The 20,335-nt window shown below is 44.7% G+C and overlaps 1 protein-coding gene across 3 annotated transcripts; it reads right to left on the minus strand.

Moving 5' to 3' along the window:
- Positions 1-1,570: 1,570 nt before the first annotated feature.
- On the minus strand, positions 1,571-16,536 carry LOC142769098 (uncharacterized). 3 transcript variants are annotated; one of them, XM_075872027.1, is made up of 5 exons: positions 15,713-16,536; positions 11,253-11,969; positions 7,784-7,832; positions 2,865-2,927; positions 1,571-1,801 (listed from the first exon to the last, which is right to left on the minus strand). In XM_075872027.1, the coding sequence occupies exons 1-2, from the start codon at positions 16,505-16,507 to the stop codon at positions 11,928-11,930; spliced, it is 837 nt and encodes a 278-aa protein (XP_075728142.1). In that variant the 5' UTR covers positions 16,508-16,536; the 3' UTR covers positions 1,571-1,801; positions 2,865-2,927; positions 7,784-7,832; positions 11,253-11,927. The 3 variants fall into 3 exon arrangements, with proteins under 3 accessions (XP_075728142.1, XP_075728141.1, XP_075728143.1); XM_075872026.1 differs by having other exon boundaries at positions 7,733-7,832; XM_075872028.1 differs by lacking the exon at positions 7,784-7,832.
- Between the last annotated feature and the right edge of the window lie 3,799 nt (positions 16,537-20,335).

A 20,335-nucleotide genomic window follows, 5' to 3' on the forward strand; every position in this document is an offset into this window, starting at 1 on the left:
TGAATACGAGCTCTTACCATCCTATGGTCTTTACATTGAATCTTGCCAACTACTACTATATCCTGCACAATGCCTGGGTGTGCACACAGAATGAAATCGATTTCGCATTTAGTTTTGCAATCAAGACTTCGTCACATCCACTTATGGTTAGCCCGTTTTCTCAAGAAGGTATTGAAGATCTGCGAGTTAATACGGTCTGCGAACTCTACTAATGACTCCTCTCTGGTATTTCTAGAGGTGGTACCATATTCCCCCACTGCATGATCTCCAGCCCATTTCTTGCCTACTTTGGTATTAAAGTTGCCCATCAGAATAGTATATTGCATCTTTAATAATGGCAGACTCTACGTCTTCAAAGAAGCAATCAACCAAATGATCATCATGGTTCAAGTAGGCACGTAGTCCTGTGCCACCTATATCTTGTACCTTTTATTAAACTTAATTATAACACTGGCCACCCTCTCACTAATGCTATAGTATTCCTCCATGTTGCCAGTGATAGTCTTGTGCATAAGAAACCTCATCCTTCGTTGCCTTTTAACTACTAATCCACGGTAGCATAGGACGCGTCTATTCTTCAGCCCTCACGTGTCCTAAATTCGGTGTGCCCTATCAGACCCCATTTAACACCCTCTAATTTTTTTGAAGAGCACAGTTTATCCAGCCTCGCTAGATAGAGTTCTAACGTTCAACATAGCAAAGTTCAGATTCCAGTGGTGGCCTGTTCGGACCCAAAGATTCTTAGCATCCTTTCGCAGGCCTGACTGACCTTGGACAGTTGCTTCACAGCCGCTGGAGACTACAACGAGAAATTGACATGCGTTAACGCAACAGAAGCGCGCATTACACCCAGTGGCCCTTTCTTTCAAAAGTTGTGGCGTTAGGAAATAGCAATTCTAATAATTATATCCGGGGTTTCAAGTCAGAAAACTAAGATATGAAATGAGAGGCACCATAATGGAGGGCTCCAGAAATTTTGATCATCTGGTGTTCTTTAACGAGAAAATACCAATTCGCAGAAGTATGTCCAAGGAATGCAGGCGCATGGAGTGAATTGGGGAAACAAGGGCAGCCGGCATGTTCTCTTTCCACTTGATGAGCGATCGTTAGCAGCTCTCACAACCTTCACCAGCGCACAGGATATAGGATGCATGGAGCGATGTTATCGTCTCGCACTTTATATCAATCATCACGCCGATGGTTACGGCGTGTCCCTAAAGTTCCTCTTGTAATAAAACAATACATACGGCACACCTTTAGTGTTTGTAATGCAATCTATGAAGCATAAAAGATCTATCAAGACAATACAATAGTAATTAATAAAAACTTTATTCTGAGAGCAATAACTTATACAAAAAGTGCTGAATTAAGCATCCAAGCATGTAAAAATGAATTACATAAATGCCACAACTTCTAGAGAAACTTTCGTGACATCAAACTGACTGTTTTATGTCACATTATAAAAAGCAACAGAGATGAAAGCTTTTGGAAAACACATGGTAAACTGCAGCACATTGACCAATGAGGCCATGAGAAAGGCAATGGTGAAAATAATGAGGCATAAGAAAACTTGTTGGTATAAGCACGGTGAGGCAGCTGTCTTCTGTTTGTTTTCCAGAGAGCGCTCCCGCGGCACTTTGGTGAAAGAAGCTTTCCCACAGGCTCATGAGCACTGCCAATCTGGGAATGTTGTAACAAAAATGACTTTTGATGTCAGAAATATGAACTCCAAAGGCTGCCATATCTCTGTCATTGGCAGTTTTTGCCTAACTTGGCCCCCTTGATGTTGTACCCTCAGGATCTGCAATAACGTACATAGGAGAAGTATAGAAAGAGTAAATGGGCTCATTTTCTCCATTAAACACACTAATAATGAAAACTAACCAACAATAACACCGGGAAAGTATAGGGGATACTATGACAAGTTGTTGTCTAAAAGTGAAGAAAAAAAACGATAAAAAATAGATCTTGCCACCGGCAGCATTCAAACTTGCAACCGTTGAATAATGCGTCTGATGCTCTACCACTCAGCTACACTAATGGTCATCCCCTCAGCCACTTTATAGAATATACATGTGGGTTTAAACGGAGTGTCTGTCAGCGTCATTTTGTGCCATTACTGCAGGTGTGTAACTTTTTTTGCATGTTCGGTGTCACGTAGTACGCGATCTTATTACAAAATGGCAGCTAATCAATAACTTGTTGCATACGACCTCAAGGCATCAAGTCTGTGAGGATTGATATGTGGGGATTAACGTCCTAAAATCATTATATGATTACGAGACATCATAGCGGAGGGCTCCGAAAATTTTGAACACTTGGGGTTCTTTAACGTACACCTAATTCTGAGCACACAGGCCTACAGCATTTCCGCCTCCATCAGATATGCAGCCACCACATCCAGGATTCGATTCCGCGACCTGCGGGTCAGAAGCCGAGTACCTTAGCCACAAGACCACCACGGTGGGGCAAAAATGCAACTTCCGCAGCCGGGATTCGATCCCGCCACCTGCGGGTTAGCAGCCGAGTACCTTACACTAGACTACCGCGGTGGGGTGTAAGTCTGCTAGAATTAGATCGCCACTATAAATGAAGTAAAGTGAAACTTAATAGCAGTCTCTGCATCGGACACATTATTCGAAGGTCGCAGGTTTGGATCCTGCCAGTGGCAAGGTATCTTTTCGTCGACTTTTCTTTCTTCACATTTACACAATCATTTCTAATAACATTGCCTATACTTTTCCTTGTACTGTTATCTGTTAGTGTCATAATTATAGAGGACGCATGAACGTCATTGACACTGAGTGAGAGCACACAAAATCTGGACAATGGCCTCTCACAAAACTCCACTGCACATACTTCACCTGTAAGTTCCATTATAGCCGGTCTCCAAGAAACGTTAGCTTCTGGAAGTGCCATCATAATACCTGTAAAATCATGAATACACTTAGTTTTAAATACGTTTAAAAAGCACAAGCCAAGCATCTGTTAAACAGGCACATAACAAACACAAAACAGGCATGTTAAATTCAAGCATGCCTTTTATTGTTCCAACTGGAAAAGTACAATTTTTAGGTATGCGAACATGGATTACTCAAAGCTTATATGTTGAAGCACCCTTCGCGAAAAGCTTCTCAGTTCAGCTCAGGTTGCTCAGATATGTTGGACGAATGTAAGGAGATTTTCAAAGGTGCATTTAAATGTGGAGTTGGCCTTTAAGGCTTTGCCTAACGACATTGCATTGTTTACATAACTTAGTAAGATACACAACTTCAAGCTGCCTGAAAAAGCTACTGGTTAACATTAACATGTAATTAGGTCCTGCCAGAGAGTTTTAAACAGATTACACTATCTCCCACTCAAGATGACTAAAACCCAATACGAAGCTGAGCGGGAGGCGTGCCCCCCTTCCCCCAACACCTCGTGCTGAAGTGAGAGGGCGCCGACTATCCCTGACGCAGACCTACACCGACTAAATTTCAAGGCGGCAGGGCTGCCGCAGTGACGTCAGAGTGTGGGGGCCCAGTCACGCAGCGAATGCGGCGGAAAGCCAGTGTTTCGTTCACGTTTTGGGAGAACCAACGCTCCCGCTGTCGCAGCTGCTGCGGCTAGATTGGGCCGAATAAAAGATGTGGGAAAAAAAAACTTACCAAGCATCCTAGCATTGCTACACGGAGTAACCAAGTACTGCATCTGGCTTGTGAAAGTTTTGATGTTCTAGCTCTACCGCCGCGGCGCACTAGAGAATCACACGAATGATTTCAACATCTCGATTTCGATTATGACTTATTTTGGGGTGAAAACCACATCTACTCTACTTGTTACTCAGTGTTTGAAGCTTCCTTTTTTTTATTTTTCTCTGGCGTCACGAATGTCATCATTCATTCTGGAGCAGACGTTTTTCAGCAAAATGTTTGAACTGCACCACAAAATGTACTTAAGGACAATCTCCATGTGTCCAGCATCACAGCCATCGAAATCAGATGACTCATCTTCAGTCAGCAGATCCACGGTGAGATCTGTCGCCACTTGACGCTGATTGGGAATGATCAAGAAGTCATCTCTTCTTGACAATTCCTCAACGACTGCGCAGCTGTGTGCAATGGCGTTGACAGCAAATATTGAGGGTTGTACGAGTCCTCCTCGGTCAAGCTCCTTCACAAGCTCGTACTTGGGATCTTCCACAGAGACAGTGACTTCCTTGTCAATGGTTAAGACGTCCCTGCTCTACTCGCATTTCAGCCTTCTCAAAGTGGAGTAAATGCAGTATCCTGCCATGTACACCAATACCGGAATGACATCCGTAATCTTAGACAAGGTGTCTTGTGTGACAACCACATTGTAGTTAGCGCGTGCTGCACCCTCCTCTCGGTCCAGGTCTTCCCACTGTTTGTCTCTGTGACTCTCGTGATGTGAAGGTTTACTGACAGTCGGCAGCGTGCTTTGCAAACGCATCTTGTTTCCGCCCTCGTAGATTTGTCGAATGGACACGTGATACTGCGACCCTGCGAGTTGCCTGTAGTTTCCAAAGCAGTCTTCCAGGCCGTCGGTTTGGATCTTGCCAAACAGGACGTAGAACATGTTGAGCTCGGTGAGGCAGTATCTAGCAATTTCCACAAGTCCATGAGTTGTTTGGTGGAGAGCAGCGTGAGTCTCCTTGGTCAACTTGCCGCTGTTGTTCTCCGCAGTGCGATTCTTACACTCGTCCAGCCAGTCCAAAAGTTGTATGGAAAGTCCACTTGCGGATCATCTAGAGAAGACATCGGGTGTTGGAGTTCATCCCTCAGCCTTTTCCCCTTGCATGATGTCTGGACATTCACAATCTTCCACCACGTCAGCACAATATCAATGAAAGCCGCGGTCCCCTCAACAAACTGAAGGTTTTGCTTCGATTCAAGGGCTTTCAGGGCGGGAGGGAGGGAGGGAGTTGTGAAATATCTGCAGGGCAAGTTTTTCACTTTGTTTTTCAATGTCCGTCGAAAAGAGCCTTTTCCTAGTCAGCGTGTGAGCATGCCTCAGTAGCTAGCCAACCTCAGCATCGTACACATCTCTGATGGTTTGAAATGATGCCGTCAACATGCGCCGTTCGGTTGTGTGTTCTGAATCCATCTTGGGAAAAAAAAGCACCGCATGTGATTCTTTTGCTTCAGCTAGTTGTTGCGGATGCACTTGAAAATATGAACGGGGTCTATCACAAAAAACAATGGCCTTGCAGGATCACAAGGAAGCTCATAGACAAAGCGAGTCTCCAAAGACGAGCAAGTTGGAGAAGCAAGTTGGAGAATGCTCCATAGCTTTCCTGTTGATTTTGTTGTTGTCGGTTACAACGCAAACAACTTTGTAGCCAATCTTCTCCAAGCCAAAAATTACTTCTTTCAGCACCTCGTGCAGAAACTTTCCGTTTCCAGAGCGGACGGGCACTATATGGGCTACCTCTTTGAATTTCGAAGTGAGGCTCTGAACCATAAAAACAAAAGCGATGTTGGCCGCCTCTAGCGAGTTGCGCGCAATGCTAGTGATGTTTCTGCCTTTGTACTCAAAAAAAGGCTTCATGTGGATTTCGTCCACCATTAGCGTAACAATGCGCTGGTGATCGTCCAGGTCCAATATCGTCTTTGCCATGTATCTCAGAAAGCTTGATGGCTGGTGCTCAAGCTAGGGATTCGTTTTGTATGATGAGCATACTGATCGGATGGTTACAGGATGCGGAAGAATGATGTTTCCGGAGCTGCAGATGTATCTGTAAGCGTGAGGTGAAATGGTAAAAAAGTAGGCAGGCGAACACCATGACGTCGGACGAGTAGCGTCTTCGCACCTTTTTTTCGGACAAAAAGTTGAGCTGCTTGATCAAAAACTTGATTGTGGGAACATCATCCTCTTCTTCCTTTTCACACACCTTGGCAAGCAGTGCACGCACAGTTTCTACAGTATCTCGCTTCGAGGTAGTTGCTGTCGAAATCAGGTCGCGGTCCCATTTCTCAATAGCCTCAAGGACCTTCGCAATTTCTCTCTTTCCTGAAGCTACATCGGGAATCGAGATGTTACGTCCGAGCTTCTGAGTCGCGGCCTTCAAATAATAAAAGAGTACGCTCAAATCCGGCTTGATCGTGACAGAATATTTAATGCTTGGGGCATCCTCGTCAACAATGTGCAACAGGATGAGGCGTTCGTTTGCGTCTATTGCATGCCAGAAAGCCGACGAATTGCATCTCACGTAGTCGGCCACGTCTTTGAGCGACTGAATTCTGCCCTCTTCAACTCCATGTTGGAATGTCTCAGCCGACTGCTGAAGAGCTTTTTGCAGTGCGCTTGACTCTAGGCGCAACCGTTTTGCCTCCGGAGCTTCTCGCGCGCTGCGCTGTGAGTCAGATACTCGGGGCAGTCGGGGAATATCAACGAAATTGCCCCTGGGAGAAGGCGTGCATGCGGCAAGGAGGCAGTGACTGTTTGTCCCGTCGAGTCGTCTGTATACGATGTTTCGAGCGTGATGTCTTCCGGGTGGAAGTGAAGCTCACAGACCTGAAGAAAAACATGGGCCTTCGCATAAGTAAATAAACACGTTTTGTGGCTAGTGCTTTAGAAATCTCCTTTAAGTTTTAATCGTTAGCAGTACTGCTGAGCTTGCGCCTAGCAAATATATATTCAAAAATTGTCAATGCCTCTTTCTAATAACTGCAGCTCATCATGCAATGAATGGAATATGCAAAAAAATTATGAACTACTCACTCTTGTGTTCTCTGTTGGTAGGAAGTTTTTCGCGGTATAGCACAAATCCATTTTTGCCGACACTCTTCAACCTTCGGGAATCAGAATATCCGCACTTTCGATCTGTTCTTGTGGTTCCCGCGACATCGAGGTACACAACACTTGTTCGGCATTACGCACTCCCGTGTTCACACACAAACACGCATAGTCGAGGAAGAAACTCTCCGTGCACAAATACGCAACAGTCACAGTGTCGTAGACCCGCTGATGTACATATCTGCGCTCAGTATGCTGCCTTCATAACTAAACAGTGGCCAAAGGGAACGACCTGTGAAAATCGGAACGTACAACTATCGCTGCAGCAACCACAACCCGGCGGCCGAGGAACTTGCCACTCTTGCACGAACGCATGTGCACTGGGTGACGCCTCCACGTATAGAAGTAGCGCACTTCATAGTTTTAAAAAATCATTATTTTAACCATCCTTTTTCTACGAGCGAGGTTGTGAAGCACTTGTAATATTTATTGCAGTTTATTTACATGACTCGACAGGTTACGTAACTATAAATAACTCGTTTTTCTTTTTCAATTCAAAAAGTAGTTCGGGACACAAGTTACTGCGCGAGAGGTGCTGGTTGAAATTGCTTCCTAGAAACTGGTCGCCCGGCTTCCCGCGGCACAGGAACGGGTTGCGCGGCCACTGAAGGTCGCTCCCACCAACACCGCCTCCAGCTACGCAGACCCCTTCCTTCAGAGACTGGCCTCCGCTCCTATGGAGAGGGCCTCCACCCCGTGACGTAGGTGCTTTTGTGAACACGTGACATACGGCCTCGTAATTTAGTCGGTGTTGCGCAGACGCGCTCCGTCTCCTGAAACGCGTTACCAATGGTAGCATGAGAAGGAAGAGTGTAGGAGAGGAAAAAAAGGGGCAGGGGGTTGCACATGGGCAGTGGAGGTGTGGACGCAGCACTGATGAGGAGGCATTTCGTTGCTTTCGCCAGCGACTCTGCAAAGAGGGGCAGCGTACGAGAGCAGAGGGCCCGGCATGCGCTGTAAGGGTGGTCACCAGGAGACGAACCAGGAAAATTGGCCGTTCCTTTCCATTATCGCTGGTACTGCCTCAGGTGCTGCGTTACAATGAAACGATTACCTATGTTACGGCTATTTCGAGCCCGGAACAGAAAATCAAGCAGTCTTCTCACGAAAGTTGCCAAGCGTGCCTTCTTTGCCAAATGAGCAGCCTTCTTTCATTCTCTTTATCCTTTTCTTTTTCTTACTTGAACCTCTTTAAAACAAAGTTGCATCTTCTACGAACAAAGCTTATTAAATCTGAAAATTTTTTATAAAGGTACATTCTCAACACTATATTTATTGCAAGACTAGTTTTAATTACTTTGTTATAACCAATATTTAGTCATATCAAAGTTTCAGTGTAGCTCTATGTATTTCCTATTTCATTCTTTTTTGTTCTGTATATGTTCCAGCCCATTATTTCTCTTTCACACTCGCTTCCTCTTCTTTCTATTTTCACACGAAATTGTACCTGCATTATGCCAAGCACACTGGTTCTTTTTTGCTGATGATTATAAGAGATCAATCATCGAGGCGCTAAAACAAGACTTCTCAACTTGGCGCAAGAGCTCTCTCCGTATTCTACAAACAAAACGCTATGCCAAGCGACAACAGCATGCTATTCTAAACCTCATTACAACAAAGTTGCATATTAGATGAAAATATCCATAAATTCCATATCCAGAAATTCGTTATAAAGGTACATTCCTAAAACTATATCTACAGCAAGACTACTCTTCATTTGCTTTGTTACAACCGGTATTTTGCTATATCTGGGTTCGTTACATCGAAGTTTGAGTTAGAGCCTACGACAGCCCGGCCTCTCTGAAGTGCACCGCACTTGAAAGCACAACTACATTAATGTTGCAAGTTTTAAGCAAAGGAAACTTGCTGCATTCGCTGAAGGCAAGTGGTGAAGGAAATGTACAGAGGCCTAAAGTCACGTCCTATTAACTCATACCTCATTATAACACGGTTGTATCTAATGCAAAAAATATATTCATCATATCCGAAAACTTTGTCTACAGGTATATTTTCAACACTACAGCTATTCCTAGACTATTGTTCCTTTGTTATTAAAGATATTGCATTATATCCAGGTTCACTATATAGAGGTTTGAGTTTTCACAAACCAGACCTGCAATATAAACTTCCGACCTGCTCATGGCGTCGCTGCCCCTGTCGCCAGATTTGCTTTTGCTTGTTTAGTTTTTTTTTGGTTCTCGGAACAGCCACAGCACGCCGTGGTGCCACCACTAACCCCCATCGTGTTAGCGGCCACTTCAATCTCCGTACGCTCCCAGTCGCCGCCAACACAGAGTCTGAAGTTTGCTACGCGAGATAGGTGCTCCTTTGTGAAGCTGTTACGTGTAATCAGCTGCTGTACATAGTCGGCAACATCGTCAAGGGACGGCAGCAGTATAATACCATTTCCTGTGATGGTATACTGCTGCGTTCCTTACTGCAAGTCCAGCGGGCGACTTTTTAGGAAGCTGAACTTTCGTTGCCCTTCCTAAAGAACGAGATCAGTGTCGGCCGCACTAGTGATGGGTGATTGGGAGAATGAGCATTTGGGTACACTTTGGCAGTGAATTAAACTATATTTCGAACAATTGTTGCGTACAACCCTTCGTGTGGAGTGTCCTTGCATGCAGAAAAAACCCACGACAGGCTTGTTATATATAGCCTCAAAGTTTGGTGTCGCAACCCCTTTAAATTGTGCTTTAGACTCGAGAAGCTGCATAAAATATTTTGCCATCTGCCCCCTTCGCACCAAATTCCACTTTCAAACAGCCTTTTTCCTGCCACAAAAATCAAAATGTATGTTCCATTACTGATAATGACTGCACATTTAATGTTGGAAATGTTAACTGGAATGTGCCTGCCAAATGCAGGCGTTTCAGTGTATGCTGAGTGAAATAAACTGATTGAAATTGTGAACTTGCTTCTTAATTTTGCTTCTTGCAGTGGGAAAGCTCGCACAGGTACCGGCAACAACTTCCGAGGAATCCACTTTTGTATCTTCAGCACCAAGCATAGAATTTATGAACTTGTATAGTAGTGAAATATATATGGGACGTCTGGTAAATTGACAAGGTGAATGTGTAAACAGCATAGAAATTTCGTTCTTTGAAATAATTGCCAAACAGGCCTTCAGTATGCATTATGTGCATGATGTCAACCAAGAAATTCGGAAATGCAGCCTTTGGTCAGAAACAGTGCATGCATAGTAGCTATTGCTGTAAAGGTTAAATAGTTTTGCAAACTGTAAAACTTGTTGGCAGATATAAAATTTCGTGAAACAAGAAAGTGATATTGCAAAGCGGATAGTGGGAATACACAAAGTGATAAGGAGAGCAACTGATTAAGTTGGGTTTGTCTCGTAATGCTTTTATATGAAGCATATTCTCAAGGCGGTGTATACCAGCAGCCATGAGAAAGCCTGGTGGCTGCGCCGATGCAAGATACGTGATAATTTTATTGAAGGCGCATCAACGTTTCAACTGACTGTAACCGCAATGACTAAACTTAGATGGTGGACGTTTTGAAAATACTGTTGGCGCGAAGTCCCATTGTAGCGGCAAGCCGCTACGTTGCTAGAACTTTGACATGTGCAAGGGCCGCATTTTCACGTCGCTTTAAGTTTGCTTGACACTGACGGTTACAATTATCGCTCCTCACACACCCTTCACATCCAGACAGCGTGGGAATAGTGTGTCTTGAAACAGAAGTTCTTGCAGCGGCAACGAAATGGTCCTGAGGACAGGAAAAAGCGTGGGTCCAGCAGGGCAGTGTGTGCAGCAGAAACTCCTGTTTCAAGATGTGCCGTCAACTCCTGAATTACTTTTCCACAGCTGATGCGAGGCTCAGCGAAACGAAGTTAGAAATGTAATGGTTGCATTCCCCACTTTAATTTTAGTATATTATTTGTTTTTGCCGCCAATGAGTTCCCGACCGTCTGTTGGCTGTCTGACGGAAAGTCGGCTGATCAACATCAATTCCACTCGATTCCTGTGCTCATTATGACCAGCGTGTTGCCTCGAGATATTAAACCCCGTGAATCAGTCAGCGCACGCGTTAAAAGCAGAAACACACACACACACACACATGAACGCGTGCACCAGTGTGCGGGGACTTCGTTGCGCGCTAAATCTAAACGACGCGCATCGTCTGCTATGTGGGTAAGTTTTGGCGGCATCTGGTGGCACTTTCGGTCTCTACACATCAATTTTCAGGCCCATGCGCCGCCGTAAGGGAGCGCGCCGGTGAGCAGGTCGGATGTTTATATCGAAGGTCATGATATAAACGTAAAAGGAGTGTACAAAGTTGAAACCTTGAAAACCGCCTTAATGCACAAAGACACTTACGCACTCACGTTGATAAGGTATCGAAAATGTTTTTCAAAAATTACTAAAAAATAAACTGCCTTACACTGATCCCTTCGCATGCTTCGACATCCCTTATTAAATGCTTACCAAAACGAAGGTGGTCGCAGTCGTATATTCTAAGTATTCGCAGTGACGGAAAGTTGGCGATAATGATCCGAATCCCGTCTGCTTCAAGTTTACTGCATCGGTCAGCCCAAAACTCCTGCAAGACGGACAGCCACCGAAAAACAAGCGGACACAAAGCTTGAGCCTGAATCACGCAGCTGTCAAACACTTCGTTCACGTCACTGCAACGGTAGAGCCATTCATCATGGGACAGCATTTCTTTGCTGCTTTCCCTACAAAAGCAGAAGCTTTTGTAAGTTTCGCTGCAAGAACCCCAGCCGACACCACCAGCATGATGTCTCTTCAGAAAACAAGAACTTCCTCATGACAGACAATAGTACGGTTAAAAGTGTGTGACAGCTTCGTGAACCATCTGCTTGAAAGACTTTTGACACTGAAAGCAGTTTTACAGAACCAAACACTGTTAACACTTCAGTTAATGTTTGCAACATTTGTGTTTTATTTATTTTATTTAGGAGAATACTGCCAGTCTGAATGCCAGACTTTGGGCAGGGGTGGGCGGTACAATGAACACAAATGCAGGAAGTACAAAAAAATATTGAACAGATTATACAGTGGTACAAAAAAAAAGGAACGCGTTGATTCACATAGAAAGGAAACTGGAAATGCAGTCCACAATTGCCGTGCCATACAAGGCTATACTGAAAACTGCACGAAAGTAGTGCTCAGCAGGTTTTGCTGTGTGGAAAAAAAAAAAAAAAAAAAAAAGTTCAAGTACAAGAATAGTCAGCAACAATTCAAAAAGTACATCCGGGCATGTTAGTTACAAGCGTGGCAAATTGTAAGGCAAATATTTTGTCTAAAATGGGCACAAGAACAAAGGCACTGTAAAGGAAATGGGAGTGTAGCTATCAGAAAGATGGAGCAGGTAACGCACGGAGAAATGATTTCAGATCGACACTTTCCAGAGCCTCTGGTGGCAATTTGTTCCACTCGTTGATTGCGCGGGGAAAAAAGGAGTACCGATATATGTTAGTATGACAGAGAAGCTCATCAATTCTTTTAGGGTGGGAGGAGCGCGTTTCGCGGCGCAAAATTGGTTTAATGTAATTGGTTTTCCGAATTGCTAGCTTGTCATTATATATGAGGTAGAACAACTTCATTCTTTCATGGTAACGTCTCCATTGCAAAGTTTTCAGCTTAGCGCTTTCCAAAAGAGCTGATGGAGATGTGTCGTGTCGGTAGGCATTAAACACGAACCGTACAGATTTTCGCTGTATTGATTCAAGTTTATCAATGTTAGCTTGTGTGTGGGGGTCCCATACAGGCGACGCGTATTCAAGTAATGGTATTACGTACGTTTTATATGCGAGTAGCTTAGTCTCGCGGGTTGCTTTAGCTAGCGTCCTTCGTAAATAACCTAGTTTTCTCAAAGCCTTTTTTTCAATGTAAGCTATGTGATCGTTCCACCTTAAATCAGATGTGATTACAAGGCCAAGGTACGTATATTGCGAAACGAATGATAAGGAGTGATTGCCTAGGTTGTATCGGAATTTTAAAGGATCTTTTTTGAGGGTTATGGTCATCGCAACAGTTTTTTTGGGGTTTATGTTCATTTGCCATTTCGTACACCAGTTTTGAATTTTAGATAAAGAATCGTTTAAAAGAAGCTGGTCGCTAGGATCATTCACTTCTTGATAAAGCACGCAGTCATCTGCGAAAAGCCTTATCTTAACTGGTATATCGCGGACAATGTCATTTATAAAAACCAAAAAGAAAAGAGGCCCCAGGACGGATCCCTGAGGTATGCCGGATTGAACTGGCGCGGATGGCGAGTTGGTTCCACCAACTGTGACGCACTGGTACCTGCAGCTCAAGTATGCTTCGATCCAGGCTAATAAAGAGTCATTTTTCAGAATCGCCTTGAATTTGATTAGAAGCTTACGGTGTGACACGCGGTCAAACGCTTTCTCAAAGTCTAGAAATAATATATCAATTTGGCTTTGTTTGTCCAGACCAGAGGCAAGGTCATGTACCATTTCGAGTAGCTGCGTAACCGTCGATAAGCCGCGTCGGAAGCCATGCTGGCGACTGTCTATTATGTTGTTGCTTTCGATAAACGCGGAAAGGTGCTTGAATATTATGTGTTCCAGAACTTTAACACATGCGCATAACAACGATATTGGTCTGTACGCGGAAGGTATGTACTGGTTTGCCTTTTTTGGTATGGGAGTTATTTTGGCGTAACGCCAGTCATGAGGAAGTTCTGCTCGAGAAAGAGATTTCCGAAAGATTAGGTTTAGGTACTTAGAACACCATTCTGCGTAGCGCACCAGAAAAGCATTAGGTATGTTGTCGATCCCACTAGATTTCTTATCATCTAACTTGAGCAGAAGGGAAAATACGCCCTCTTCATCTATTTCTATATTGTCAATCGGTGGCAAATCACCAAACAAAAGAAATTCAGGTTCCGTGCCATTATCATCAGTGAAAACTGAACAGAAGTATTCATTGAGTATGCGCGCTGTTTCTGAGCTGTTAGTCACCGCATTGCCGTCTAAGACAAGAGTAGGTGCCGATTTTTTATTTGGTGACAGATACCTCCAAAATTTCGCCGGGGACGAAGAAATAAACTTTTTTAGTTGCACGTTTTGATAATGAGCTTTAGCGTCAGCAATACAGTTTTTAAGCTGCAATCTCAGTGCGCAAACCAAGTTGCTTGTGGACGCTTCGTTGCGCCGTTTCAGTTTTTGTTTTACTTTTTTAAGTCTTCGTCCCAAGCGTACTATCTCTTTGGTTATCCAGGGGTTAGTGTTCCGTATTATTTTACGCTTACGTGGTACAAATTCGTCAATGCACTTTGTCACAAGGTTTTTGAAAAAGTTCCACAGGTGATTAACCGAGTGCTTATCCGACTCGTAGAGGGATACAAAGTGTGCGAAAGAGCTGTCTAGTACGTCAAGTACGTCAACATCACTTGCACGTGCAAACACAGGAACAAAAGTTTCTCGCTTTGTCACCTTGTGGATACAGCTTAATTGCATATCCAGGCATACAATTTTGTGGTCCGATATACCCTCTAAGATTCGGATAGTTGGATTTCGCTGTAATACCCTGTGGTTGACCAAGAATAGATCCAAGACTGATTGTTTGGTACCTTGGACTCGAGTAGGTGCATGAACAAGTTGTGTTAAATCATGAAACAACACAAGATCAAGAATATGTTCAGCCTCATTTGAAAGCGCATAGGGAAAGACATTGTCCCAGGCAACGTGGGGAACGTTAAAGTCTCCAACAAGCATTAGATTACTGGAGTGATTTCTATAAGGCAATAAAAAGTTATTAAGCCTTTCGTAGAAAGATATGTCTGAACTAGGGGGCCTATAGAAACCGCCAATTATCAATGCACATTCTTTCAAGATAACCTTCACGACAACACATTCGATTCCTATGATGTCGGGCAGTCTCAACAACTCCAGCGAGTCCTTGAATATAATCGCAACTCCGCCACCACGCGTATCTCTATCGTTTCGAAGGATGCAGTAACCTGAGGGTGTAATTTCGTAATCACCAATGTCGCTGTTAAGCCATGTTTCTGTGATTACTATAATTTCTGGATTGTGCGCGATGACTATGCTTTCCAAATCGGTTGTTTTATTTACGATGCTGCGAGCATTAATGTTTAGGCAAGTAAAACTTTCTGTGTGACTGTGTGGTCACGCATCTTTTTGCCTTGCCCTAGATCGGCGTTTTGAAACTGATACTCTAGTCATTTGTTCGTCGTCCCATTCAAATAGCTCATCATCAATTCTAATTTTATCGTGCACGAGTCTGACTTTCTTTCCCGATTTGCGTAGGTCAGCCGTGCTAACCCAGAGCTGTTTTCTTATTTGCCTAGTGGCAGCGGAGAAGTCTTCAGACACTGACATGCGCTTTCCTTTTAGCTTAAAACAGTTTTGTAGAACGGTTATTTTTTCACGATGGTCGAACAATTTCAGTATCACAGGGCGAGGTTTATTTGGTTGGCGACGCCCCATTCTGTGTAATCTTTCTACTGAGTGTACTTCTACTCCCAAAGTATCTTTAAAAAGCTCAGTAACGACCTTCTCGCTTAGGACAACGGTTGATTCATTCTCGCTTTCCGGAATACCAAATACCACAAGGTTGTTGCGTCTGCTTCGGTCTTCTAAATCCACAAGCCTTTTTTCAAGGCACTGCACAGTTTTTTCGATTTTGTCAACTTTTTGCAGCTTGGATTCAATGGCGTTTAGCCTTTCTTGTATAAGTTTCTGACCATCAAGTAATTGTTTGAGAAGTTCCGCGGTACTAGGTCCGGGATTGAGCTCTACGTCTCCGCACAACATTAGCAAAGACCGTACAAGATCCCATGTATTCACAAAAAAAGCATGTAGACAGCTTGGGCACGTCAGCTGTATAAAACAACGATTGCTTGTTTTAACTGAGGAGTAATCGACACCAACCTGTACAAAGAACAGGAATGGGTTTGACATGACGCCGTTCCGATGCCAGCCGACGTGCCCACTGCGCGGGTGTTGCTGCAGCCGTCCTTTTATAGCCATAGTCGATGCAGTCGAGGCGCCATCATGCGGTGTAGAAAGATTCAGCACGTGCGGTTCTTGGTCATGGGTAAGCTGCTGATACGGGAGCGTGATGGCATTTATCTTCGTCTGCGTAGTCGATGCGCTGGCCGCCGTAGACACCACAGGCAGGAATACCTGTACAAAGAACAGGAATGGGTTTGACATGACGCCGTTCCGATGCCAGCCGACGTGCCCACTGCGCGGGTGTTGCTGCAGCCGTCCTTTTATAGCCATAGTCGATGCAGTCGAGGCGCCATCATGCGGTGTAGAAAGATTCAGCACGTGCGGTTCTTGGTCATGGGTAAGCTGCTGATACGGGAGCGTGATGGCATTTATCTTCGTCTGCGTAGTCGATGCGCTGGCCGCCGTAGACACCACAGGCAGGAATACCTGTACAAAGAACAGGAATGGGTTTGACATGACGCCGTTCCGATGCCAGCCGACGTGCCCACTGCGCGGGTGTTGCTGCAGCCGTCCTTTTATAGCCATAGTCGATGCAGTCGAGGCGCCATCATGCGGTGTAGAAAGATTCAGCACGTGCGGTTCTTGGTCATGGGTAAGCTGCTGATACGGGAGCGTGATGGCATTTATCTTCGTCTGCGTAGTCGATGCGCTGGCCGCCGTAGACACCACAGGCAGGAATACCTGTACAAAGAACAGGAATGGGTTTGACATGACGCCGTTCCGATGCCAGCCGACGTGCCCACTGCCACTGCCCACTGCCTGTGTAGGGTATCAGTGCCTCTTTCAATGCACGTTTCATCATTTCCAGAAAATTTTTTCCTAAGCAAAAGTTTTCTTTATTACAGAACTTCATTTTTCTCACCCCACAGTCATTTTGTAACTGCTGCATTATTGTTATGTTTGCTGACAGCATCACTGTCTTTGTCAAATGTAATTGTTATATATGTTGTATGTTAATCCATCAAGACATGTACCTGCAAGTTGCCTTCCAGTGGATTGTTGACATTTTACACACACACACACACACACACACACACACACACACACACACACACACACACACACACACACACACACACACTAAAAAATCAATAAATGAAAGCAGTCATAATTTCAAGGCTCGTTTTCCTTTGTTAGACACAATATTAATGAGAGCTACCAAATTATAATGCGAAGGAACATATGGGGGATGTTACTAGAAGTCTTTGTAATGGAAATGTGACGAAAGAAATGTGGAAGAAAAGATAACTTGCCGGGGCCGAGACCATACCTGCGAGCTTCGAACAACATGTTGGTGCTATATGAACTGGGCTCCAGCAGCGGCCATACCTATGTTCACTTTACGAGAAATATACGTTCATTCAAACATGGGAGTACCAGTCAGTGCAACCAGGAGCCATGTCGGCGAGTGTCGAACACTCGTTTATCTGCCTGTTGGCGTCACAAAGCACGTGACATTCTGGGAAGCTGGCAGCTGACCAGACTGGATGCTTTCGAGTGGTACGCGGGGAATTACTCCAAGGATAAAAGGATCATGCAATTATGAAAGGACAGTTTTTGAATAAAACATCTCTGACAAGTGCACGAAACGTCAGTGCACGTCAAAGAACACCAGGTGATAAAATTTCAAAAACCATCCACTTCGAAGTGCCTCAAAACCATATCACTGTTTTGGCAGATGAAACCTCAAATATCATTATTGCACAAAAGTACACAAACCGAAGGTAACGTACATATACTGCATGCAGAATTGTGTGTACAGTACAAAAAAAAATGAGTATCCATTACAATAGCAGCTGCTTCCTTTGAAATTCAATTCATTACAACGCTCACTTACAGCCTCAGAAGAGTAACTAAGCAGTCACAGAAATGTGGTGATTTACGTTTGCATTGCTTTCCTCCCGAATCCCATTGCCGTAACGCAATAAAGCACGCCCGCTCACACTGCGACGAAGAACATCCGTGACCTGCATGGCAGAGGAAAGCTGTAAGCTTGAGTGAAGGCTGCGATGCTTACTGCGGCTTCTGCGACATGTTTAACTTGCATTGACATCCCTGTGGTCACCAGCTTCAAATACCAGCTAGTTGAGTTGCTGTGTGAACTCTCGCTCGACCACGCAAAGCAAAGAACGGTTGCAACAGATTAGTGCCAGTACCCCCCTTCAATTGTTTAAGTTCCTCATTGACACAGCTGGTGAATAGAAGGAAGCGGAGATACTGCAAAAGAATGCGAGGAGTAAAAGACTCTCTGTAGACCCTTGCACTGGCACTCTCAAATGCGATGAAAAGTCATGGTGGCAATGGTGAAAAGTCATGGTGAAAAGTCATGACATGCAAGTTATTTTATAGTGTTATATGCTATCGTAAATACTCGAATCTAACGCGCACCTTTTTTCTGGTTAAGCGAGTTCATACATCGCATGCACGTTAGAATCGAGTAATAAAAAAAAATGAATACGGTCATTCTATTGCCATCGGCATTTCCAAAATGGCCGTCCCTTATGTGCGTCGGCATGGCACGTCGGCCATTTCTGCCTATGTGTTTCCCATGTGAGGCACTTCGTTTGTGTTCTAAAGAGTTCGTCATCTTGTAGTGCATTAGCATGAACGGCATGGAAGGACTGACTCCAAAAACTCGACGAGTGCACTACGATGCCGCTTTTAAAAGAAAAGTCGTCACGTGTACAGAAACGGACGGTAATCGGGCGGCATTGCGGTCGTTCGGAGTTCCTAAAATGTGCATGCGGGACTGGCGGAAATAAAAGCAGAAGATTGCCGACAGCAAAGATAAAGGCTTCAGTGGACCACAGCAGGATCGGTTTCCGCAAATTGAGGAGCTGCTCGGCGAGTAAGTGATTGAGCAGTGAGCGGCACAGCGGCCTGTGACAACAGAACTGCTCCATGTGCAGGCTATGCAGTTAGCCTTAGAAAAAGGGCTAATGCGGAGCCAGTTTAAAGCGAGCGGGTGCTGAATAACTAACTTTATGAAGAGGACAGGCTTTTCCCTCCAAAGGCGAACGGGCATATGCGAAAAGTTTCCGGAGGAGTACGATGAAAAGCTACACAGTATTCACAGGTTCATCCTAAACTTGCGCCACAACAACGGCTACCTGCTTGGGCAAATCGGGAATGCCCATCAGACGCCTCTTTACTTCGACATGCCTGGCACCACAACCGTCGAGAAGAAGGGGGCGAAGAGAGTTCGCGTGCTGACACGGGGCCACAGTAAAACTAGAGTGACGGCAATGCTCCATTGCATGTCAGATAAGCACAAGCTTTCCTCGTACCTCATGTTTAAACGGAAGACGCTCCCAAAAGGAGTAGTTTTCCCGAGTGGTATGATCATGCGGGCCAACGAGAAAAATGGGTGCGCGATGCAATCGATGTCTTACTTTTTTTTCGGCGTGGAAACCGGGTGCGCGTTACAATCGAGGGCATGGTAGAATCGAGTAAATACGGTATATCACAGCCAATGTTTTCAATGCTTTTGTGACCAATTCATTTTTCTTCATTAAAAGGTCAGCTGCTATGCAGAACGGTTTAGGGGCCTAAACAGGCCCCTAAACCACCCAGAATGTTTTTCAAGTACACACGCACATCGTGCCCATAATGCTGGTACGATCAATGATTTCTACATATGGCAGCGCTACGAGCAGCTGGTGCATCGAAAATTCCAAAAAACACTCCCTCCTCCTATCTAGGCTTTTTGGGCCTCCACGTGACGCGCAGTACAAACACGCTTTGATTGGTCGAGCCTATAACTTCTGGTTAGACTCATAGCAGGTGTCCCCACTGCTTACTGTTCATTGTGTTGCCCGCATGCGTGCGGCCGCTCCTGAATCGGCTATCGCGCCCTGTAATGCAATTGCGCGAACTAAGTCTGATTGTTTTGCGATGACTTTTCTTCATCCTTTGCATTGATAATGCCATTAGCACTGAACGGGTAACAACAAGGGGGAAAGCGTAGCAGAACGTGAACCTACCAACCCATATCAACGCCACGATCTGGGGAACGTGGTGGAAGCGGGTCCTCATCTCGTACCGAAGTGCTCTTGCATGACACGTCACCGAAAGATCCACCACAGTGGTGATCCTTCGAAAGTGCGCGCGTAGCACTGAGACGTCCCCTGCTACGCCACCGATTACCAAAGAGAGGGAAGACCACTACACCCCTTGTCTATCCGGTTCCCTCTTGGTTATGTGTCTCAATCACTTCTCACATACAGGGATTCGTGCTGGGGCCGGAAAGTAAGAGACGCTATGACCTGTTTCTGTTTACTGATTCATTTAATTTAATAGCAAGTGCAAATGGCGTACACACATATTGTCCATAAACGACATCTCTGTTAGAGGAAACTGTAACACATCAGGAAATACTCGAGACACACAAACAGGATACATAAGCGAAGTAACGGTGACAATACAAGGGTGCCTCAATGCAGACTAAACACAGGACGACACAAATGATAAAGTTATCAATGAATAAAACCGCGCAATGTCTTAATATGCCCCATCCCTACCCGCAAAGCTCAGTTAAGT

This window comes from Rhipicephalus microplus, chromosome 8, assembly GCF_043290135.1.
Source record: "Rhipicephalus microplus isolate Deutch F79 chromosome 8, USDA_Rmic, whole genome shotgun sequence".
Taxonomy (NCBI): Eukaryota; Metazoa; Arthropoda; class Arachnida; order Ixodida; family Ixodidae; genus Rhipicephalus; species Rhipicephalus microplus.